Source organism: Labeo rohita, chromosome 24 (assembly GCF_022985175.1).
Source record: "Labeo rohita strain BAU-BD-2019 chromosome 24, IGBB_LRoh.1.0, whole genome shotgun sequence".
NCBI lineage: Eukaryota > Metazoa > Chordata > Actinopteri > Cypriniformes > Cyprinidae > Labeo > Labeo rohita.
Genome location: NC_066892.1, coordinates 5,213,989 through 5,239,842, shown reverse-complemented (window position 1 = coordinate 5,239,842; position 25,854 = coordinate 5,213,989). Strand labels below are relative to the sequence as shown.

Below are 25,854 nucleotides of genomic sequence, written 5' to 3'. Positions count from 1 at the left end.
AAGTCACACTGTGTTTCGAGCAACACGAGGGCGAGTAAATAACATATTTTTCAGTTTTTGTGAACTATTAGGTGCTAATAGCCTACAAGAAATAAGTGTACATCGTCACGTTTTTATTTTTCAGCACGTTGGATTGGAGCGCTGTAATTGAGCTCTCAAAATGTTTGGAACGGTCTTTAAAATACAGCAGCAAATGTGGCACTGTAAGCATTTCTGTCTAAAGTATAGAGTTGTTCGTCACAGCGCGTGTAGGATTGACTAAGGCACATAAACAACAGGGTCCAGATGCATTTAACTTTGCTTACATAATTGGCGGACTAATGCAAAAAGCTTTTAGACATTATGTGTGACCCAGTGTGATACTTTTATAAACGCAATCAAACATTTTCTCCAAACATGCAGTGTACTTTGAAAAACGCAGACCTTTGTGTGACATGTCATTTCATTTCGCCCACTTTAGCTCTAATTTTCCCTCTAATATACACCTATTGTGGCATGTGTGTTTTTTTTTTTTTATAAAACCCCAAATCAAACACCCAGAATGCACTTTTATTCACTTCCTGATGCTCCGCACATCCTCGAATGAAAGAACGTGCGTTTGCATTTAATATTCTGTTTTCGACAATATTCAAGTGATTCATCATCAAGACTGTTGTAAAAAAAACTTGATCCCTTTTAAAACTTATTTATGTCTCATGTTCTTTTCCGTCGCCAGCTGTCTGGGAAAATTACGTCTTGACCGGAATCAGATTGTGCAGTCTTTGGATCTTCCAGACAGGTTTTCCATTAAATAAGACGCTTGTAGCGACAACTCCTCGCTTGTGTCGTGGGAGATTACGGAAGAAAGAAACATGTCGTTTTATGTCGCGAAAGCATCCAATCTGTCCGCTCGCACGTATAGAAGTGACAAACCTCCCGAAAGCAGTTGCGGTATTAGACTTTCAAATGAAATCTACAACAAGATCAACCGCCAAACCTTTTGTAATGACTTGCCCTTCTGTCTCTGTTCCTCAAAATTCACGCTCGGCTGATGAAAAACTCGCCGGACATTGTGCTTGCGCCTTATCCTCTGGAGAAAAGAACAAAACAGATATGAGCTTTCGCCGAACCCGTGAAAGGGGGGGGTTGAAGGAAGGGGTCTTGGCAAGGACACGCGCGCACGCACGCACACACGCGGAGACGCATCAGATGGGAGCATCTTGTGGGCCCCTCGTGCGTTTTCACTCATTTTGAGCACTTGGCCATGGGCGTCCCCCCCTCCCACCCCTCAAACCCTCTCCTCGCCCCTCCAGAAGTGTGGCGCTCTTTGTCATTGTAATCCGGCCTGTGTTTGTTAAAGGCTCACTCGCTGTTTGCTCTCGCTGATGGGTGTAGGTTTGCGCGCGTGTGTGTGTTTGCAAAAGTCAGCCGGCTGAAGGAGTGCCGTGACATCATTGCCGTCGGGGTTTTTTTGTCACACCCTGTAAATTCGACGTCCTCCAGACGGGCCCCCCCTCACCCAACCTTTCCCAAAAGTGACAGTCTACAGGGAGGAATTACACCTCATCACTCCCGTAATTACTAGTCCTGCTTCTCTAAGTCACCAAACAACATCAAACCCACAGACGGGGTCATTCTACAAAACGGCTGCCATTTGTGTCTCTCATGTATGCGGTTTAGCGGATTTTAGGATCGCTGGTGCCTAATAGCTAAAGCTTTAGTATGTGTTAATATAGACGTTTTTCTAAACATATCAGGAAAAATCCAGAAACTTCGTTCTTCACTTTTTAAAATTGTATTTATTTATTTATTTTTGTGATATTTTTTTTCTTTTTGGTCAGAAGTGGCCCACCCCACATACCTAATATATACCATGTTTTACATTTTAATGATTTGATTTAATTTGATTTTAGATATGAGTTTATTTGCAAAATTTTTCAAAAATCATGTTTTTTTATTGTGCATTCCAATTAATCTCATACTGCAGTTGGGTTATTTTGATTAAGTAAAAATAACTAAAAAATAGAGCTAACTAACAATAAAAACATGATTTTTGAACATTTTAAAAAGTGGATTTATCTGTTTTTGCAAATAAACTTCAAAAATATATATTATTTAAAAGATTTCTATTTCTGAAAAAGTTTGTCACAATGATATCATCCTTTTTAAACATTTTAATTTTAGTTGTTATATTTTTTGGGATAACACTTTACAATAAGGTGTCATTTGTTAATATTAATGTATTAATTAACGAATGAACAATGAACAATACATTTATTAGACTTTATTAATCCTTGTTAATGTTAGTTAATAAAAATACCCCATTGTTCATGTTAGTTCACAGTGTAGTTCAACACTACTTTTAATAATTGATAATAAATATTGATTTTAATAATGCATTAGTAAATGATGAAATTAACATAATTAACATAACATATAAGATTAATGCATGCTGTGTTCATTCTTAGTTCATGTTAACTAATGTTAACTAATGAACCTTACTGTAAGTATGTACAGTTAATATGATACACAATTAATATGAAATCAAAAATGATAAGTGATTTTATTTATTTATTTATTTATTTATTTTATTTTTTGTAAATTCCATAAATATTTATTTAGTTAGTTAGTTAGTAAATTCCAAACTGGAAAAGTGCACTAATTTCAAGTGATTTGTTTATTAATAATATATATTTTTAGCTTTAGTTTTTTTGTATTTTTATTTGTATTTATGTATGTATGTATATATGTATTTTTCCATTTCATTTCATATAATCTCTACCAACTGACATCAACTCTGTTCATATTTTTAATTCATAATTAATATGAAAAGTTGCTAAGTGATTTTTTAATTAATAATATATATTTATATATTTATTTTTGCACATTCTAAATTGGAATAGTGCACCCATTTCATATAACCTCTACCAACTGATCTAAAAATGCCAATTATGTTAATATTTTAAATTCATAATTAATATGAAAAAGTGATGTGATTTTTAAAAATTAATAATATATATATTTCAATTATTTATTTTTATTATTTATTTATTGCAAATTCCAAACTGGAAAAGTGCAGCCATTTCGTATAATCTCTACCAACTGCTCTTGAAATAACAATTATGTTTTTTTTTTTTTTATATTTTTAGTAATATAATTCATAACTATTCATAATTTTAACGTTTTTAATTTGTAGAAATATCTACTCTTGCAATAAGTTGTTTGTCATGGCAATATTACATAAGACTGTACTTTTATAGTTTTTTCCCCCTATTACAATCATGATAATTAAGTTTAGGGATTGAATGAGAGGTCAGGCTTTATGTTAATTTAGGTTTAGTTTTAGCTCATACGGTTTTTGCACAACCTAACTTGCACAATTTCTTATGAATTTGGCGTCTTTTGTGAATCATTACCACCGGGGTGGAAATATCACCATTAGAAAAAAGCATGCAAATTCAAATTAAACTGTAAAGCTGTCGAGCATGTTACTATCAATCTCTCTGAGGGCATAATTTTACTGTATCATAAGATGACAACACGAAAACACATTTATCTAATTGAATTTTTAAAAAATCCCACAAATTGATGCTATAAATCACCTCATGAAGAAGCATCCGTTTCCTAGAATGACCCGGCAGCACTCGTGCAATACGTAAAAACGGCATAAAAACCAGTTAAAACTCATTTCAAAAAGGGCACGGAGTGCAAATAAGAAAAAAAACATTCACCAGGCCGACCTCTCATTACATATACTTCTGGTTGTTGTTTCCGTAGCAATAAAGTGGCAGACATTGGAACTGGTCTGTTGAGCCATTGTTATCATCTCTGACCATCTGCTACCGAAGGCTGACATTCCATCTCATTTGCATGGTAACTGATATGGGGGGAGGAGAGATTGTGGGTGGAGTGGGATGGGGTAAAGGGGGTGGGGGGGTGGTGTTCGGAAGGACATATGCCCAAACACCCATCACAACAATATACGAGTGAAAGTTTAGTTTATTTAAAGCATGCAATTCCACGCACATGCAACGCACATGTTGGAAAAAGCAGGGTAAATCAGTGTGTGCATGTGGAGAGTGATGGGAGAGGAAAAAAAACTGTCTGTTCCTCCCCTCCGTGCGCTGGTTTTTATGTTTTGCGGATGTGGGAGTGGAGTGAAGTGTGTGTGTGTGTGTGTGTGTGTGTGGTAGTGGAGGGGTTGCTGTTGATGTGCAAATGTGCATCATATTGAGAGCTTGTGAATAGGGAGGTGTGACGTAGAAAGAGAGCAGAACGCAGGTGCTTATCTCGGGGCTGTCACAGACATAGTGTGTCATATTCCTGGGGACTACCTTTCAAAAGCTACCGGCTCCAGCGCTAGAGCATCAGCCGAGCAGGGACCACAGAATCCGCAGCTAACTTTCAGCAGCAGTCAAGTAGGTTGGTGTTCCGCTTGTTTTTTTTGACGTGACAGTCGCTGTTGCCGTCTGTGGTCGGTGTTTGGGTAGCAAATCGAGCTGTTTGTGTTTGAACTGAGAGGATGCGTTGCTGTGACAGTGCAGAAAAAAAAAAGTTTGGAATGCGAATTCGAATTTAGAATGTTCACTGTAACAGTTCACTTTGTGTTTAAATAAAAAAGAACTCTTTAACATTTTTTTAAAATTTTAAAATTGATTTATGTTTTACTTTTTCACTTCTGTTTTTAATTGTAGCGACTTTTGCTCAATTTCAGATCTAGAGCGCAAGGGCAGATTAGACAGCTCAAACTGTGTGTTTGAAGAAGAATGACCTATTTTTTAATCACACAGATAACAGTAGATGTTGTCTACCTAAATTAAAGTCCCTGTGCGTGTGCCGGAGGGTTTAAGCGAGTCTTAGACGTGTTAGCATTGTGTGTTAGCACAAAGCTCGGGCTTTCGATACAGCAGCTGAGCACACACAGCCCTTCCTGTCTTTCATCTCAAACTTTCAGGCTTCGGGCTGCGTTAGCGCTGCCTTCAATCTGCCGTCTTTAGGTCGCACGGCGTTTGCCGTTTTCTGTTTGCTTTCTGTTTAGTTTCACAGTCCAATCCTGAAAAGCAAGCTCAGATCTGTGCTTATGCGAAGTCACGGATAAAACAGAGTTTAGGTTTGTTAGATGTTAGATGAACTTTGATTTGACTGCTTGTTTTTATAAATTAGCAACATGAAAGCATGACATTATGACACAATATCTCATTGCAAAATGAACCGAATGACATTTTAAAATGTTTGGATGTGAGCTGAATTTTTCAAAGTAGAAATCTGAGTCATGCATGTCAACAGGTTATTTTTTTTTATATTTTTGGTTGTTGATAAACACATTCAGCTCAAGTACTAAAAATGTGTGTTTTTTAAAAAGCTATTAAATAGCATCATCCTGTTCTAAAACGGCTTAAATAAGTTGTCTATTTTTAGGAAATTAATCATTATCTGGTTAGTACATATATGTCAAAACTGTGTTTTATCAAAAAGTGTGGTCTCAAGTTAAATCTCCTTGTAGGCGTTGTACAAAATCAGATATTTCTTTGATAAAACCTAGTCTAGATTATGCATCTCACATCATTTTGTTTTATCGTTCGCCGCTGGCGAGTTAAACTCGGCAGAATTGCTTGTCGGATGTTTTATCCTCTTGTCTGTCATTGAAATGTCAAGAGTTGCATTACACGAGCGCAACAGTTTCGTCCTGAATTGTAGTGTTAGAGTTTAGGGAACTGTCCATGGTGCTACTCAGCAAAATGAGTCCTGAACAGACTCTTCCTCTCAAACGCAGGCCCGAGGTCATCCGAGTTCGGCTTTAACCTTCACGACCTTTTATTAACCCGCTCGTTTACAGCTGTTCGGCTGGGTAAAACTCAAGCACGACACAAATTAGCGAACACGCTGCCATTTTGGCTCAATAAATCACTCAAACGCTCACGTTGTAATTGTGTATCCGTGTAACATCTTGTTACCTGTTTTTTTTTTTTTACTCCTCAACCCCCTTGCACAAAGCCATCCATGCACAAACTTCACTTGGTTAATCCAGGCAAATGAATTTTGTGGGTTTAATTCAACAAGGTTTTAAAAATGTTCCATCTGCTGTGGAGCAGCTGGTGATAGACTGAATGTAATTAATTACTTAACTTTTGAACAGTAGTCCAGGAAAACAGAGCGCCGTGTGAGTGTGTGTGTGTGCGATGGAGAAAAGCGAGTGAAATCAAGAGCGTGGCAGGAAGATTACACACAATAGAGCGACGTTTGATTTTTTGGAAATATTCGCAATTAACCGAAAACGTTGAGATTTAGGCGACGCGTCGAATGAGGAGATACGGACAGATCGAATGCGATTTGAACAAGTTCCAGAACGAGGAGCGAGCTGAAATAGAAGTAAAGCAGGAAAAGGCAGCGAGCCACGTTGTGTAATTAAAATTACATGGCCTTTTTTGACACTTTTTTTTCCCTGTGAATATATTTGAGCATCTACCTTGATAGCAGTGTTACCTCATTGGCTGCGGGTGTGTTTGTTGGCCTAACTATAAAGGATCTGCCTGCACCCTTGTGGGTTGGGAAGAATTAGGATTTATGAATTTATTTCCTCTGTTGTATTGTTTAAACAGCTTTGGTTCAGTTTTGATCCTTTCCTATGCCTTTGAGGCTGTTCCATGGTGTCAGCTGTTGACTGATAGTAAGAGAACTGCCGCACAGTATGAATGAAAGAGAAGTAGCGGTTGGTAAACACTGATAAGGGATAAATAGAAAGCGGTCAGGCAGAGATAGTTCAGTGGGAGCCCAGATTGTGTGCGGTCTGGTAAAATGAGATTCTAAGCCTGTCCTTTTTTATTCTTCCACCACCTCCCTCCCCACCACCACCCCTCTCTCCTTTTTTAACCACACCATCCACCACCCCTTCACCACACACACACCATCCAGCACCCCTCCGGATTGCGTTTGTCTGGAAAATCTCCAGTGACCTCGGCTCGGCAAGTCCTGGGCTTTAGAAATCTTTTTTTTTTTTTTTTTTTTTTTTTTTTTAATGGTGTGTGTGTGTGTGTGTTTGTTTTGTCTACTGACATGGGTCAAGTTAGCCAATAGACATGTCCCTGCTGATTATGGACAGCTGCCACTGGTGTGAGTCCCACCTTAATGCATTTTACATGGAATTATGAGCAGAAAGACAATATGGAGTCAGAAGGACACAGCGGCCTGTGTAACCTTACTAAACATTTCTGTTCGCTTTCAATAGTGATTTTGGCAATGCACTCTTTATCGTTTAGCAAAACTTTAAGTACTGCTTTAAAATTTTTTGTTACGGTCACGGTAGAAATAGTAAGGAAATGTAATAAGATATTCATTAGTATTTTTTATATTTCATTTTCATTAACTGTTTTATTTTGTTTTTCTAAAACTCTGGAATATATCATATAACAATAATCAAAAATGTACATTTTTTTAATCATGGTCATTAAATGTCATTTTTTAATTAATAGTTTTATATGCTTTATCTATTGTTTTTTTTATGTTTACGTCACTTTGATTAAACAATTTAAAGAGTGATATTGGCAATAAACTCAAAAAATACAAATTTCACCTTTTTTAAGTCATGGTCATTTTTCATTAATAGTTTTCTATGCTTTATGTATTTATTATTTTATATTTACATCACTTTGGTTTAATTTTTTTTCTTTTTCTTTTAAAAAGTGGTAATGGCAATGCACTCTTTATTTTTTGAGATTTAATATTTTTTAAGTTTGGTCATTTTTTATTATTAGTTTTTTATGCTTTATCTTTTTATTTTTTATATGTTCACATCACTTTGATTAATACAATTATTTTTGTTTTGAACAGTGATATTTGCAATGCACTAGTTTTGGATAAATAAAAATAGTACAAATTTTATATATTTTTAAGTCATGGTCATTTTTCTATGCCTTATCTATTCATTTTTTATATTTACATCACTTTGATTTAAAAAAATGTTTCTTTTTATTCTAAACAGTGATAATGGCAATGCACTCTTTTTTTTAATAAATAAAAAAAATAGCACAGATTTTATATTTATTAAGTCATGATCATTTTCTATTAATAGTTTTCTATGCTTTATCTATTCATTTGTTTTATTAAAAATATTTATTTTTGTTTTAAAGAGTGATATTGGCAATGCACTCTTTATTTTTTAATCAGTAAAAAACAGTACAGATTTCATATTTTTAAGCCATTTTTCATTAACAGTTTTCTGTACTTTATCTATATTTACATTGCTTTGATTTTAGGGTTTCTTTTTGTTTTGAAGAGTGATGCTGGCAATGCACTCTACTTTTTGATAAAATAAAAAATAGCACAGATTTCGTATTTTGTAAGTCACCGTCATTTTTAATTAACAGGTTTTTTTATGATTTATCCAAACGTTTTTATATTTTCATGCTTCATTTTGTTTTGAAAAGTGATATTATTATTTTTCGATGAATAAAAAAACAGATTTCATATTATAGTTGTGGCTTCTCTATACATAGTAAATAAATAATTTTTCAAAAATATTTTACTTAATTATTAGTTTATATTTTAATAGCATTTTTATAAATGACTTGTATTTATGCAAATGTTACACTTTGCATATGTATGCAAATAAATACTAAAATTTAAATAACATTAATTGCATGCACTATATTCATTTATTAGATTATGCCTAAATATTTCAAGACACAAAGTGATGTTTTATTTAAGTTCATATCTGAAAGCATTCTCTCCTTTATTTATTAATTTATTTTGTGACCTTTGCTTGAGCACCCCTGAACCGTTTTTTCTTTTCCAATCCATCTTTTATGAGATTAGACAGACCTTCATAAGTTATACCTTGAGGGTCACCATGTGGTATATTTCTACCGAAAATAGTTCAGCCCATTGTGCGTGGCCGCCTAATGAGATTGGTCGTTAAATGAATGACACAAAGGCTGAAGGGGGGCAAACGGGGGGGATAGAGACCCAAAGCGCTCTCGCGTTCCCCTCTCGCCACGCGACACAACAGCAAGACACGGCGTAACCCCGACCCCACCTCCTCTCTGCTCTCCACTAACAACACCTTTCATGTCGCTGTGAAAAGCTAGCGTGGACGTGGTAAGTCAGGTGGTCCTTCACTGCCCCGCTGACCGTGTTTGTGTCCGTGTTTGTTAAGAGAGAGAGAGGAGAGGGAGAAGCCGAGAGGTGGGTAGAGGGTGAGAAAGATGCTTGGCTGGATGGAGGGTTTGATCTGTGAAATGCATCAAGACAAGTGCAGTGCTTTTCGTAAGCTGTCATTTCCAGGGTCGTGTTTGAGAGGGGTGATGCTCCCGCGAGCATCTTTCGCAGGCAGAGTTGAGACACTCTTCTTTGGATAAAACTCTTGACTGTAATTAACGCATTGTTTGTCTTTCCGTACGTACTCTTTACTTTTGTGTCTGCCGCGTACTTCTTAAATTGCGCTGTTTGAGGACTTGTGCTTTTGGTTTAGTTATGCGTGGCGTTTATGTGAAAACTTAAGCAGGCACTTCCAAAGATGCAGATCAAGAGCTTGTGTTTGCTTGTGTTTGGACTTTTCGCTACACGCTCGATTGTTTCAAGACTTTGTTTTTCTCAAAGTTTGATTCTGCACAGTTGCATTTAAATAAGTGTCCAAATTTCATGCCTAAATACTTTTTTATTTTTTATTATTAATATTATGGTAACAAGGTTCAATAGTTAACATTAGTTTTAGTTGAACAATAGCTCTACAGCATTTATTCATCTTAATTTCAACATTTACTAATGCATTAGTAAAATCACAAGTTGTGTTTGTTAACATTAGTTAATGCCGTGCGAGTTAACGTGAAGAAACAATGAACGACTGTATTTTTATTAACCAACATTAACAAAGATTAATCAATACTGTAATGTATTGTTCATTCATGTTAGTTAATACATTAACTAATGTTAACAAATTCCATCTTATTGTAAAGTGTTACCATTATTTTTTAATTGTGTGTTTTGGTTATTTTGAATGTATATTCTTATTATAATATAAAAAAGTGATTTTGGTTTTGCATTAATAATATTTATAAATAAATAAAATACTTATAAAGAAATGAAATAAATATTAAATATGTGTATATATTTTTATTTTATGGCTAGTTATTTTTAAAATTATTTGTTAATAATTAAACAAATATTTGTGTGGTTCAGAAATTATGCACACTGTTTTTTTGTTTTTTTTTAATTATGGCATTTAGTTGTTTGTAATTATATTTCTATTATAATATAACATTGATTTTGGTTTCCCACAAATTTGGCATAAAACTATTTTAATTAATATTTTATAGTTAGGCACATGGCTAGATTTTTTTTTTTTAACTATTTGTGTGCTCTAGATGTGATGCACACATTTTTTTTGTGTGTGTCACTTTTATTTTATAGTTATTTTGAATTTCTGTTTCTATAATAATATAACATTGATTTTGGTTTCCCACAAATTTGGCATAAAATGCATAAATGTTTTAAATTAATATTTTATAGTTATGCACATGGCTAGATTTTTTTTTTTATTATTTGTGTGCTTCAGATGTGATGCACACAGTTTTTTAATTTGTGTGTGTGTGTGTGTGTGTAATTTAGTTATTTTGAATTTATAAAAAAAGCTTAAATGCATAAATATTGTAAACTTATATTTTATAGTTTGCCACATGCCTAGTTATTTTTTTTATTTTTATTTGTTATTATTTGTGTGCTTTAGATGTGATACACACACAGTTTTTTTTTTTTTTTTTTTTTTTTTTTTTTTTGGTGTGTGAAATTTAGGTATTTTAAATTTATATTATAATATAGAATAGTAATTTTGGTATCCCACAAATTTGGCATAAATTTTAAAAATAGCATAAATGCATAAATATTGTAAACTAATATTTTATAGCTTGCCACATGCTTAGTTATTTTTTTTACTATTATTTGTGTGATTCACGTGTGATTCACACACACAGTTTTTATTTATTTATTTATTTATTAGGTGTGTGTGTGTAATTTATTTATTCTGAATTTATATTATAATATAAAATAGTGATTTTGGTATCCTGCAAATTTGACATGAATTTTAAAAATAGCATAAATGCATAAGTATTATAAACTAATATTTTAAAGTTTGCCACATGCCTAGTTTTTATTTTTTTATTTTTTATTATTTGTGTGGTTCAGATGTGATGCACTCACAGTTTTAACATTTTTGTCAATCTGATGAGTGTTCACGGAGAGTTTGAAACAACTTCAATTTATAAAATAACTATTTTGCCGAACATTTGGTCCTTTAAAAGATGCATGTCTTCCCCCCCGCCGCCTATGAGAATATGGGTTAAGAGTGTTCAGAATCCATCCTCTTTATTAAATCCTGGGGTTAAGTCAAATTTACATTTGGTTAAAGATTATTCATTTTATTGATGCACATAATCATGTTCAAGTTCCATCTGCTGGTCTGGGAAGCTTGTTTTAAACTCGTAATGTGCCTTTTTTGACCTTTTAAGTAGAAAATAATGTGACCTCAATGTAGGGTCACAAATGAGTGTGTGTGTGTGTGTGTGTGTTTGCTTAGCTTTGAACTTCTCTTTTAGGATGTTATCATTTGAGGAATTTAAATGTCATGCATAAAATATCTTTTTTATTCAACTTTTGTCTCTTTGGGAACGTCATTTGTAATTAGCTTTATGTAGGAGTGATGTGTGTGCTTGTTTGCTCTAAACTTTTGCAAACACAAGCATTGTTGTTATTAGCATAAAATGACGTTTATTTGCTACACTAGACATAATTTATTGTAAGGGCCTTAAAAGCAAGTTGTAAACACAAGTTTATGACAAAAGTGTGCGTGCATCCATTCTATTTATTAGAAGATTACTGCATGAGACTTCCTAAATCCGTGATGCTGATCCCTCAGCTCTTCTGGCCATTTTAGTTAAATCAGAATTCCCCACTAGTCCTCTTTTTTAATGCATAAAATACTTAGGCGCAACTCTTTCCAAACAAAGCTTACTCGGACTGGGAATTCCTATGCCAGAGGTAAATCCGAGTTAACATGGATTTAGACTGGCATGAGTTAAAGGACTAGAGTTTGTAATCCAGGTGGCCGGGGGATTTCGCCACACACTGGCAAAAATCACTTAAAACTCCCCGAACAGGCTGAGCTGCGGTATCCGGCCTGCGCCGCATCTTCCTGAAATGATGACAGCACAGCCGGAGATGTGCTGAAGCTGAGGTCCGTGCTGCTGGTGTTTGTGCAGATGCCAAAGAGGACTTTCCGCCGTGTTATAGAGCGGCTCGTTTTGGGTTTATATAGGGATTTGACACCGTTTGAGTCCAATATGTCGGTTCGGTCGACTCAGCTTGTGTGAAGTGTCACGTATTGCAGTGTTTCCCAACCAGTGTTTTTTTTGTCACATGTACCCCCATAACCCCATTAACAAGACCTCCCTCATATTCACTGTTTCTGTTGTGTTCATATTAACTTTATCATACAGCATTAGTGTTTATAATTAATACTGAATATTTTCCATTAATAATTCTCAGTATTATTATAAAAGTTACTTAAATAAAAAAAAAAAACTACCGTGGGTGGCAGGCAAACTCAATAAGTGGATATAGTAAATATATTCTACTTTAGGTGTAAAACTTTACAGATTACACATTATTATATACTGAAATAATTATTTGTAGTTTTAATTTATTATCATCATTTATTTATTTATTTGATTATTATTAATATTATTATAAGTAGCACATTATTATAGAACTGAAATAATTATTTGTAGTTATATCTATTATCATTTATTTTTATTTATGTGATTTTAAATTGATTAATTTTTATTAGCACATATAATCTACTTTAAGTGTACAGCTTTACAGATAACACATTATTATATTTTTATATATTTTTTCTTGTAAAGAAAGAAATAATGACATTACTCATAATTATTTGTAGTTTTAATCTTGTAGAAATTTACATTCTTATAATTTCTTATTTAATTTATTTTATATTGATATTATTATTATTATTATTATTTATGCATAATGCATATATTGTACTTTGAGTGTAAAACTTTATAGATTACACATTATTACGTTTTTGTCCATATAAATAAACTGAAATTACAAATAATAATTATAATAATTATTATAATAACTATAATAATTATTATTTGTTTTTAAATTATTATTATTATTATTATACATTATGTTTTTGTCCTTATAAATGGTCTGAAATAATAAACAATAACACAGTTATTGCTGTGATTTTAATCTATTAATATTAATTATTAATATCATTATTATTTTTTGTTTTTAAATTATTATTATTATTATTATTAAAGTAGTGCATATATTCGACTTTAAGTGCAAAACTTTACAGATTACACAATAATATTTTTGTCCATATAAAGGAATGGCATTAATCGTAAGTAGTTGTGTTTCTGATCTATTTAATTATTTATTAATATATATATATATATATATATATATATATATATATATATATTTTAAATTATTATTATTATTATTATTATAAGATTACACATTAATTACATTTAATATATTATTATCTATATTGATTATTATCTGTTTTTATAAACAATAACACAGTTATTGCTGTGATTTTAATCTAATAATATTAATTATTAATATCATTATTTTTTGTTTTTAAATTATTAATATCATTATTTTTTGTTTTTAAATTATTATTATTATTATTATTATTATTATTATTATTTAAATCATTTTACAGGCTGTTCAATCTGAAACTGAAACTGCATACGTTTTCAAAATATAAGCATGTTGGGGAAAAAAGTTTTTACATTTTTCCCTCAAATTTTGCAGAAAGCAATTTCTGCAAAGTGAATCTAAATTTCGAGTGTAATTCACCCTCACTGGCGTTGCCAGATTGTTTTGGGGTTCGATTTCATAATCAGAGCTCAACACTGTCAGCGGCCGCCAGTTTCCAAACATATGCCACGGAGGGCAACCTTTCCTTTTTTCTCTCTCTGTCTCACCCCACCCCAGCTGGAACAAGTGAGCAAACAGGAGGGACAGTGTTTGTGGAGGATGAAGAAGCCATGGTGAAGTGGAGTTGTTTAATGACAGGAACAGCTGACTCATTAGGCAAGTGCAGTGAAAGGTAATTAACCCTGGGAAAAGTACAGCTGCCATGCGAGCTGTTCATTTCAATCTTATTAGGAATCAGGAGTTTAAAGGGTCTTCTCCTTTCAAACCCTGCCCGTGATATACTTTTCCCCCCCTCTCTTGCTTTCCATTTTTTTTTTCTGAACCCAAGGGCTTCGGAGCCTGGAGACCTGCCTTTTGTGCTCCAGGATTTAGCTCGAATGGTAGCCACGGCTTCAACAAATTGCCGACCACCTGGTAGTACTCATGCGTCCTCTCTATTGAGATACCTTCCCGTCCTGAAACAATGGGCCGGATCAGTGTGCGCTGATAACGGAGAACGGGCGTGGAAGTTGTCCCTGCTAACACCTGGCCATCTCATTTCGCTTTCAGATGCCCTTTTATGCTCCCCCAAACCATATTAAAGGAGGCGATATCTCAGCCTTTGAATTGAAGATGGAGAGACAATGCAATTGTTAGCATAAATAAATAAAGGCTATTTGCATTGCTCATATTTGTGTCCTAAAAGGATTTGGACTAACTTAAACTAACTAAAAGTTCAAATGGGATTTTAAAGGAGCTTCAGTGGAAAGGGAGAACTTCACATCTAACTTTAGCCATTATTTTAGTTATTTACTTACTTACTTACTTTTTTTAACATTATTTAGCTTTTATCTTTGTGACATAACTAACAAGTAACAGTGTGGAGCTTTTGATTATTAATAATGATTATTATGATTATTATTATTAACATTTTTATTTTTTAAATTAAAATGTTTTTATGTTTATGATTTCTTTTAATAAGGATTGACAATGATAAAATATGTATATATTTACCTAAAATTATATAATTTTATTTAAAAATGTTAATTATAGAAAGTTTCATTTTAATAATTGTATATATTTAATATAATTACGTGATTAAATTTCTTTTTATTTATTTATTTTTTTAATTTCCAAAATTAACCGTTAATTTCACTGTGTAGTACATTTTAATCCCAGTGTGTAATATTATAAAAAATATAGATATTTTTATATATATTTTATGTATTTAATTATGTCATTAAGATTAAGTAAAGAAAATATGAATCCCAGTGTGTGTGTGTGTATATATATATATATATATATATATATATATGTATATGTATGTATATATATATATATATATATATATATTATGTGATTAGGATTAAGTAAAGATATAAAATACATTTTTTAATTTATGAAATATCAATATTAGTTTTAATTGTAATAATTCTATATATTTATTAGATTAGATTTCTTTTTATTTAAAATTAGATTTTTATTTTCAAAATTAACTGCTATTTTCAATGTAGGAAATTTGTTGATATTTTTAATATATTTTTAATGTATTTAATTATGTGATTAAGATTAAGTAAAGATATAAAATATTTTTTTCTAGATTTATGGGATATAAATTTAATTTTAATTGTAATAATTTTATAGATTTAATTTAATTATGTGATTTTTTTTTTAATTAGCAAATTTAGCTGCTATTTTAAAAATAGGACATTTTAATCCCAGTGTGTAATATTATTAAAAAAAGATATATATAATTTATTTAATTATATGATTAAGATTAAGTTTATGTAAAGAAAATATGAATCCCAGTCTGTAATATTATAAAAAATAGGTATATATTTTAATTACGAGATTAAGATTAAGTAAAGAAAATATGAATCTCCAGTGTGTAATATTATTTTAAAAATAGTGATTTATATATATTTTATGAATTTATTTATGTGATTATGATTAAGTAAAATTTAGCTGCTATTTTCAAAGAAATTTGAATGTCAGTGTGTAATATTTTTCCTTTTTTTGTGTTATAACAAGTCATAATCTAAACTTGTAAACAGTTGTGTTTAGTCGTCGTGAGTATTTTATCTATTTCCGTGCTCCTCTAAATGTCTGTAAAGTTTTTGGTGCGTGCATTTATTTAATCTGGTCACTTTAGCAGAACAGTTTGCACGAGCTTTAACTCTCTGCGAATCTCGGCGACGGCCTGTTTTCCGTCGCAAACAAGCGTGTTTCTTCATGATCTGCGTTTGCTGGCAGATTTCTCCTCGAATAATTTATCAGATGCGAAATGCTTTAAACAGTTGGAAACAAGTGTATCTTTGAAGTTCCTCCCACATTAGACCTAGGGACAGATGATGCACTTTAAGGTAATTATACTGAAACTAATTATGCTTGCCCTAGAAAGAAAACATAGCCTCATATTCCAGGAGCTAACAGAAGTTAAAATAGCAGCTTTTGAGTTCTCAGATTTCACAGTTTAAAGTCTCTGGCATCAACTACGCGGAGACTGATATCTCGCGTTTACACACACCCGCCCCTTCTAATCTCGAGCGCCTCTTTTCTTCCCATCTCTCCGGCTTTGTTTTTATGCAGAAGGCCTACGGAGTCAGCTTTTTTATCACGTTTAGACTCGACCGGTGCGCGTTTAATTCGTTTTCGCTAATAAAACCTAATGGATTGCGCCGGACTCCACCCAGTTTGTTTGTTTGACGCCTCCGCTCGCTTTTTCTTTCAAAGAGCGTGTAAACAAAACCCCCGTCCGCCCTTTCGGATTCGCATTCAGTCGCAATTATTTTCGTCCTTTCTTCTTCGTTTCCCCCTCTTTTGGGTTACAGTAAGAGATTCGGCGCAGGGGGAAAATGAAAGTAAAACGCCACTATCTCTGGCTTTGCGCTTTATTACGCGGCAACAGAAAAACACTTAGCATGTAAAATGAATGTGGAAATTATTCCTGGGGTAAACTATAAACACACAAGTTACCCCTCCCGCCCCCCACCACCATCCTCCTAGATCAGAGTGTAATTGCCAGTAATCAGGTCTGTTTGCAGCTGATAAAACCTCTCTGAATGCGTGGAACCCTCTTTGTATGATGACTCAATTACGCCCGAAGTGGCTCATCAAACCTGGACCATCAGCAGCTTTAATAAATAAGGAGGCACAAACTTGCTGCAGGCGCATTGTGATTCCATTCATTCCATAATTAAATCCATTCCTGGCTTAACCCTTTTCCAGCCAGACGCTGCAGACGAACAAAAAGCGCGAGGGAGAGAGAGATAGAACGAGAGCGGGTGACCTTGCGATGAGACCCTGTGTCTTCATAACTCTCTGTGCGCGATACGAGCGCAGACAGGTGATATGGAGAGAGAGGGAGAGAGAGAGAGAGGAGAAGAAAACGGGGAAAGGTGATTGGAAGGAGAGAGAGAGGGAGAGAGAGAGAAGGAGGGAGGGAGGTGTCTGGGTGGAGATAGAGCTGGAGGTCTTTATTTATTCATTGTTTAGTGCCACATAGTGCTTATTCCGTAATTACACTGAAAGTACAATCTAATCATAACAGTCATTCAGGAAGGACAAGGGCACTGAGTGCGCTTCGAATGTTTGCTACGCTTATTTCTTTCTGATTTTTTAGCCTTTGTCGTTTCACAAAGTCTAGATGCAAAAACAGATCTTAATGCAAGGGAAAAAAGACTTTTAATACGAAAAAAAGCATGCATGTAAAGTTGTAAAGGATGTAAAGGCATATTCTGGATTACATGCTATGTATTTAAATAGTTAAATGCACATTAAATGCAAGATAAATAATAATATCATAAAAAAAGAAGAAACAAATTGAAAAACAAACATTTTTTTTTACTTGCAATAAACATTAACATTTGCTTGCCAGGTCAACATTTTCTTTTTCACTTAGTTTAACTTACTAAAATAACTAAAAATTAAACAAATATTAATAAACACTATATAGACATACTAAGAAAAGGTAACACTTTGCGTGTCATTAATTAATGCATTAACTAACATGAACAAACGAGGAACAGTGCATTTACTAATCTTTGTTAATGTTAGCTAATGTTAGTTCACAGTGGTATTGAACAACTTTTGAAAAATGCATTAGTAAAGTTAAACTTAACATTAACTAAGATTAATAACTGCTGTAGAAGTATTGTTCATTCTCAGTTCATGTTAACTAAAGAACCTTATTGTAAAGTGTTACCAGTTTAACTTGATACTAAAATAAGTAAAAATGAAATAAATATTAATAAACACTAGACATACAAAAAATTGTAACACGTTACAATAAGGTGTCACTTGTTAACATTATTTAATGTATTAACTAACATGAATAAACAATGAATGATGCATTTATTACACAGTCTTTGTTTATATTAGTTAATCAAGTTCATAAGTTAGTAATCAAGTAATTAGTAATCAAGTTAATAAGTTCACAGTGCATTAACTTATGTTAACAAACAACTTTTGACAACTTAAAAATGCATTAATAAATGTTGAAATTAATATAAACTAAGGTTAATAAAGGCTGTAGAGGTATTGTTCATTCTTAGTTTGTTAACTAATGTAGTTAACTAATAAACCTTATTGTAAAGTGTTACCAGTTTAATGTGATACTAAAATAACTAAAAATTTTAAAAATATATTAATAAACACTATATAGACAAAAAAATGTCAACACTTTACAATAAGGTTCAGTTAGTTAACACAAACTAAGAATGAACAGTGCATTAACTAATGTTAACAAACACAACTTTAGATTTTAATAACGCATAAGTAAATGTTGAAATGAACATTAACTAAAACTAAGAAATGCTGAAGTATTGTTCATTCTTAGTTCATGTTAACTAAAGTAGTTAACTAATGGTAACTAATGAACCTTATTGTGAAGTCTTGTCAGTTTAACTTGATACTAAAATAAGTTAAAATGAAATAAATATAAATAACGCTACATAGACATACTAGAAAAATTATAACACTTTACAATAAGGTCTCATTTGTTAATATTAGTTACTGTAGTAACTAATATAAACAAAAATTAACAATGTATTTATTACAGTATTTATTAATCTTTGTTTATGTTAGTTAATGTTAGGTCACAGTGCAACAACTTAACTTGATTTTAAAAATGCATTACGGTAACACTTTACAATGTGTCATTTGTTAACATTAGTTAATGTATTAACTAACAAGAATTAACTAACAATAAACAACACATTTATTACACAATCTTTAATGTTAGTTCATGTTATTTCATAGTACACTAACTTATGTTAACAAACAACTTTTGATTTTAATAATACATTAATAAATGTTAAAATGAATATTAACCAAGATTAATAAATGCTGTAGAAGTATTGTTCATTCTTAGTTTGTTAACTATTGTAGCTAACTAACGTTAACTAATGAACCTTATTGTAAAGTGTTACCAGTTTAACTTGATACTAAAATAAGTACAAATGAAATAAATAATAATAAACACTATACAGACTAAAAAATGGTAACACTTCACAATGTGTCATTTGTTAACATTAGTTAATGTATTAACTAACATAAACAAAAATGAATACATTTATTACACTATTTATTAGTCTTTGTTAATGTTAGCTAAAAAAAATGCAGTTGTTAGTTTATGTTAGTACACAGTGCATTAACTAATCTTAACAAACACGCCTTTTAATTTTAATAATGGATTAGTAAATGCTGAAATAACATTATCTAAGATTAATAAATGATTGTTCATCAACAATTTCATTACACCAAAAATTAATGAAAATGACAAAAACACCCAAACTATTAAAATATAAAAACCAAAAAACGAATTCAAATATTAATAAATATATTACTGTTATAAATTAATATAAAATATTTTATTTTTTTTTTATTTTTTATTTTTTATTTTTTTTTAACCATCAGTTTCTAACATTTAAACAGAATTAGTTTTTACTGCTATTATTTGCAATCCTTTAATTTTGGATAATTTGCATCCTTTTTTCCTACATTCTCAAGTTTAACATAAAAATCAATAGTGTTTGCAAAATCAAAAAAATGCATCTATGACACTGGTTACTAATAACCTAAAATGAACTGAAATAGCTAAAATCAATTAAATTCTTGGTCAAATAGAAGTTAAAACTCAACTTTGCATGCTTCCCCGATAGACCGTCAATGCATGATTTGTTTGTTTGTCCTCAAAATCATGTTCTAATCAACAGGATACTACAAGTGTTGTCTCCAAACTTGTAATTTAACCCATTTCTGCACGTCGTTATAAAGATAAAGATGATTTGAGGTTTGATTACTAGTCGTCCCTTGAGCGGTTAAATCAGATGAGCGATTGTGATGCTGATAACAAACGAAATTACCATATGCATTGTGCACTTGTCTGTTTGTTTGTCTTATTTTGGGTGATGCTAGCATTCATGTGTTAAAGACTAGAAATGCTGCGTCTTAATCATAGCGTGTGTGCGTTTCTGTTTTGACCACAAAATGTCATTCATTTTTCGCTACTAAGAAATCATGTTAACACTAATCTCCTTTGTATGTGTGTTTTTAAGGGTCGCCGTGTCGTTTATTTGCAACGCATCCCGCCCATTGACGCTTAGAGGCTGTAAAGTGAAGTCTCGTTCGGCTCAGACGGGGCTTTGAGAAAAAGAGCAGATGGGTTAGGGCAAAGTGCACCGGCCGCGTACACACGCGCAGATGCGCGTGCACGCCGAATCAGGAAGCGCTATCTCCTTGGAGACCGCGAGGCCATGCACATTAGCGGCCCGGCCCTCAGAGGGACGCTGGCTTCGTGCAGAAGGGGCCGAGAGAAACCCCCTTATAATGATTCAGCAGATGACGGGCCGCTCAAGGAGTGGGCCGTCTTTCTTCTTATGCTAATGAGGGGGCCCCTCCTTGTCCCGGGGCCCCGCACGGCGGTGGGGGGGAGCGAAAGATGCTGGGAGTTTTTAGCCATAATTAACACAAAGCTCTCTCTTTCTCTCTCTCAAAGCCAACAGGCATGAATGGCTCACCAATAGCGGAGCTCAGGCGTTGTGTAGCGCAGCGTTTAAATTGTCCCGATGCGCGCAATCACACAAAACTCTTCCCGGATTAACCATATTAATTACACACAAGCTATTTGATTTCTGTCAAGCAATCAATTTGCATCTTGTTAAGAAAGCCACATGAGGTCTTGTCTGTTAATTCGCTCCCAGGTTTCTCCACGCCGCCGTTTCAAACGTTCACAGTTAGTGTTTCTATCCGAACAACTCCTAAATGTAGCCGTCCAAGCGGAAGCGAATTAAATAATGAACTGGGTGTCTTGAAACGCAGTGCACTGTAACCTAAAAATATCAAGAGCAACCTGACTGTATTAAGTTTTTGTGTGTTTTATTTTTACAGTGAGTCTAAAGCATGTTTTAATGTTTATTATTTAATATAAAGTAACCTGAGTGTATTGAATTGTAATTTTTTTACAGATAAAAATAGTTTTTAGACTAAACACTGCACGTTGTCATGTTTTACAGTGTCATATTATTTATTTAATATAACTAAAGCAACCTGAGTGCATTGAGTTATAGTCATTTTTTACAGATATAAATCTAATTTTAGACTAAAAACTGCACATTTTCATGTTTTACAGTGTGTTATTAATCATATTATTTAATATGACCAATGCAACCTATGTTCATTGAGTTATAATGATTTTTTTAACAGATTTTAGACTAAAAACTGCACTTTTCATGTTTTACAGTGTTATTAATCGTTATTTTTTGCATAAGTTATAGTATTTTTTTTACAGATAGAAATCCATTTTTTTAGAATAAAAAAAAAAAAATGTGTTATTGGTCATGTTATTTATGCAATATAACTAAAGCAACCTGAGTGCATTAAGTTATAGTGATTTTTAACAGATAGAAATGTATTTTGACACTAAAACTGCAGATTTTAAAGTTTTACAGTGTGTTATTAATCATATTATTTAATATACCTAAAGCAACCTGAGGAAAATCAGAAATCTGTTTTTAGACCAAAAACTGCACTTCTCATGTTTTACAGTGTTATATATCATATTATTTATTTAATATAACTAAAGCATCATGAGTGCATTAAATTATAGTCATTTTTTACAGACAAAAATCTATTTTAGTCTAAAAACTGCACATTTTCATATTTTATAGTGTGTTATAAAGCATATGATTTAATATTAAAAGCATTTTAATACATTTTAATATACTAAAGCAACCTGAGTGAATTAAGATATAGTATTTTTTTTTACAGATGTAAATCTATTTTTATATCTGCACATTTTCATGTTTTACAGTGTGTTATTAATCATATTATTTATTTATTATATCTAAAGCAACCTGAGTGCAACAGTGTGTTATTAACCAGATCATTTAATAGACTGATGCAACCTGTGTGCATTGTTACAGTGATTTTTAACAAGTAGAACTAGCTTTTTAGAGTTAAAATGAATGTTTTTACAGCATGTAATTAATCATATTAAGATCACTAAAGCAACCTGAATGCATTGAGTTACAGTGATTTTTAACTTTAACAAGTAAAAACTGCACATTTCAATAGTTTACAGTCTATCATTAATCTTTTCAACCTGAATGCATTGAATTACAGTGATTTTTAGAGTACAAACTGCACATTTAAATGCTTTACAGTGTCATTAATTACAGAATTGAACATGACTCTTAATCATATTATTTATTTTGAGTAAAGCAACATGAATGCATTGAGTTACAGTGATACAAATAGCGTTTTAGAGTGATAACTGCATGTTTTAATGTTTTACACTATGCATTAATCAGAATTGCCCATAACCTCTGTTTTTTTGTGAGCATGTTTTGACTTAAGGACACATTTGTGATGTAAAAAATGATTTCACACTAGCGATTCAAAAATACTCTGTAAACACCTTGAGCGTAATTCAACTTGTCACTGACATCTTTTGTCGTTTCTTGCCCTCAGAGCATGAATGTCACACTTGCATCTTAGAACAGCTGAAGAAACGTGTGTGCAGTAACCGGAGCGGCCCGTGGGGACCTCGCAGAACATCTTATTCATTACAGGCCAAACAAACAAAGGTAAAATTAGCCATTGTTTCTGTTTGATGCAGTCAGAGTATCTCACATGTGCATGTTTTTCATACGCAGCATAATCATTTATGAAAGCATAAAAGTATTGCACCAGAGTTAAACAGGTTGGATGCAACATCTGTTGATTTAAAACTGGCAGTTTTTGAATGCATAAAATGTTAGTTTTTATTAAGCCACTTTTGCAACATTTTCTATGTGAGCTTTTGACAATAACAATGAAAATGCACCTGCATTTGCATTCTAAGTGCGTAACTATTAACATGTGACCTTGGACCACAAAACCAGTCTTAGGTAGCATGGGTATATTTGTAGCAATTGCTAAAAATACTTTGTATGGGTCAAAATGATTCTTTTATGCAAAAAATCATTATGATATTAAGTAATGTTCCATGAAAATATTTTGTACATTTTCTACCGTAAATATATCAAAGCTTAATTTTTGATTAGTAATATGCATTGCTAAAAATTTCATTTGGACAGATTTAAGGGTGATTTTCTCAATATTTAGATTTTTTTTTGCACCCTCAAATATTGTCCCATCCTAACAAACCATACATCAAAAGCTTATTTATTCAGCTTTCAGATGATAAATCTCAATTTCCAAAAATTGACCCTTATGACAGGTTTTGTGGACCTGGGTCACATATTTTCTGCTTGCAAAAAATCAGTATAAATTATTTTTGTGATGCATAATAATTTAAAAATGATTGCATCTGTGCAACAAGGCAAAAATGTTTTGTTTAAAAGCCTAAATGTGCACTAAACCAAATTTTATTCTGATCAAATATATCATTTAAAATGAATAAACAATGTTCTAAAAGGTTTCACTTGTGGAGTAATAATTACAAAAAAAGTTGTTTCAACTTAAAATAATTTGTTACCCCACTGGCTTAAAATTTTTTAGTTTAGTCAACTAAAATATTCCAGTTGTCACTTAAATTAACATTAAGTGACTTTCAAGTTAAGTCAGCGGGGTAACACATTTTTTGAAGTTGAAACAGCTTTTGTTTTACAGTGTAGTTTGTGATTTGGCTTTGGAAGCACTCGTGCCATCATTTCCAAAGTTGTTTCGGTTGATTTTGACTCGTTACCTGAGGTTCTCGGCGCTTGTTGACATATGGTTGGATTTTGCAAGGTGGCGACGGTGTAATTTAAGGGATTGTTAGCAGCCAGCTGTTGCCTGTTCTCCTCCTCTCATCAAAGTTTCCGCTCAGAATATGCGAAATATCAAATTACGTAAGCCTGGAAATCTGCGCACCCTTTGTTGCAACAAACCCCAGCTTGCGAGGCTAATAAAAGATTTCTTTTCACTCTCGCAGCGCAACAATACCCGAAATCAGGAAACAAAACGGGGCTCCGGCGGTTTTTAATAGTTGGGGCTTTCAAGAGGCGTTCAGAAAAGCCGGTTCGGAAGCGACGGGCCACTTCTGGCGTGGCGTAGCGTTAGCGCGCGTCTATGTGTACACGAGCGAGCGAGTGTAATGAACTAATCAGGTACATTAGTTTTTACAGAATGTAATCTATAGTGTTTGGGAGTTGTTTGTCTCAATAGGGGCCCCCAGTAATCAAAAGTAATGAAGCTATTACGCGTCGGGAGCCGGGAGAGGGCCGGCGTGGCATTAAGAGTGGGCCACATAAAAGGTTTATTAAAGGAAATTAAGGTCCATCAATGCCACACCTGCTCCCCCTATTATAAATGTATGACAGGTCAGTGGCTTCAATCACAACAGCCAAGCCGAGAGAAGGGGAGATAGGAGTCATGTTTCCCATTATAAGCGAAGTAACAGCCCAGCCAGTGACTCACCGAGCTCACCAGACCCTCCGACCGCTATAGAGCGCCATCAGCCCAGAATAATTACATTTAATAGGTTTTATTTGGGATCAGCAAGGCACTGCTGGCAGAGAGAAACCGAGAGAGAGAGGGAGAGAGGGAGAGTGAGTAGGTGCAGCGGTATTAACAACTCTTTTTGTCTAAACACACACACACACACACACACACACACACTACTACTTTTGTTTGTCGCTGGTTTTTGCATTATTATATTTGCGCTCGCCCCTGTCTCACCCTCTTAAAAGTGAAGGCCTGTCTGGCTGTTCTCTCTCTGCGCTGGCAGTTTGTCGCTCTACTTTCTAAGTCAATTAAATCAAGCCGAAATATGAAGCACGCCACACAATGCACGTAATGGAGCTGATCTGCCGTGTGAAATTCCCCCTTTTTTAATTTGTCGTAAAGTTCACTGACCTTTCGTTTCTCGTGCTGATGCTTCGCCGAGTTGATTGGATTGGGTTTTTACTACTGTTGTTTACTGTAATCCTGTCATTTGAAACTTATTTTTTAAGATCTCAAGTTGGGATGGTGTGCAGGTGTGCTGTTTGCCAAATGAATAAAATGCACGCAATGCGATAAACTCTTTGCGTGACGCTAATCTGGCTTACTTATTAATAGCCTAAACTGACAGGAACTTAGCCGTCACTCTGATGATGAGATTCTGTCGAGATGAGTTATTAAACAGGATTTATGAATCTCTGAAATTGAAAAGTGCTATTTGTTATTAACTTTTTTTTTTCTGCTTTTTTTGGTTTGTTTTTCCAGATGGAGTCTGACAGTGAAGAGAATCGCAGCGAAACATGTGATGGTAAGTGCTTTAATATAATATAATATAATAATATTTTTAAGTTTTATTTTTTTAGCTTATCAAATTTTAGATATTTTTAGATATATAGTTTTATATTTAAAATGTATTGAAGTAAAAAAAAAACTGTTTGCTGTAACTAAATCAACCTGTCTATATTAGGCTATTATTATTTTTATTTTATATTTTATAAGGTTCAATAT

General features: G+C 33.0%; 1 protein-coding gene across 1 annotated transcript in view; it reads left to right on the top strand.

The window, feature by feature from the left end:
• Positions 1 to 25,854, top strand: part of st18 (ST18 C2H2C-type zinc finger transcription factor) — an 86,829-nt gene that overhangs the window by 15,157 nt on the left and 45,818 nt on the right. The window contains 2 exon segments of the mRNA XM_051098361.1: positions 22,891 to 23,006; positions 25,612 to 25,654. Of these exon segments, the coding sequence (XP_050954318.1) occupies positions 22,891 to 23,006; positions 25,612 to 25,654 (159 nt within the window).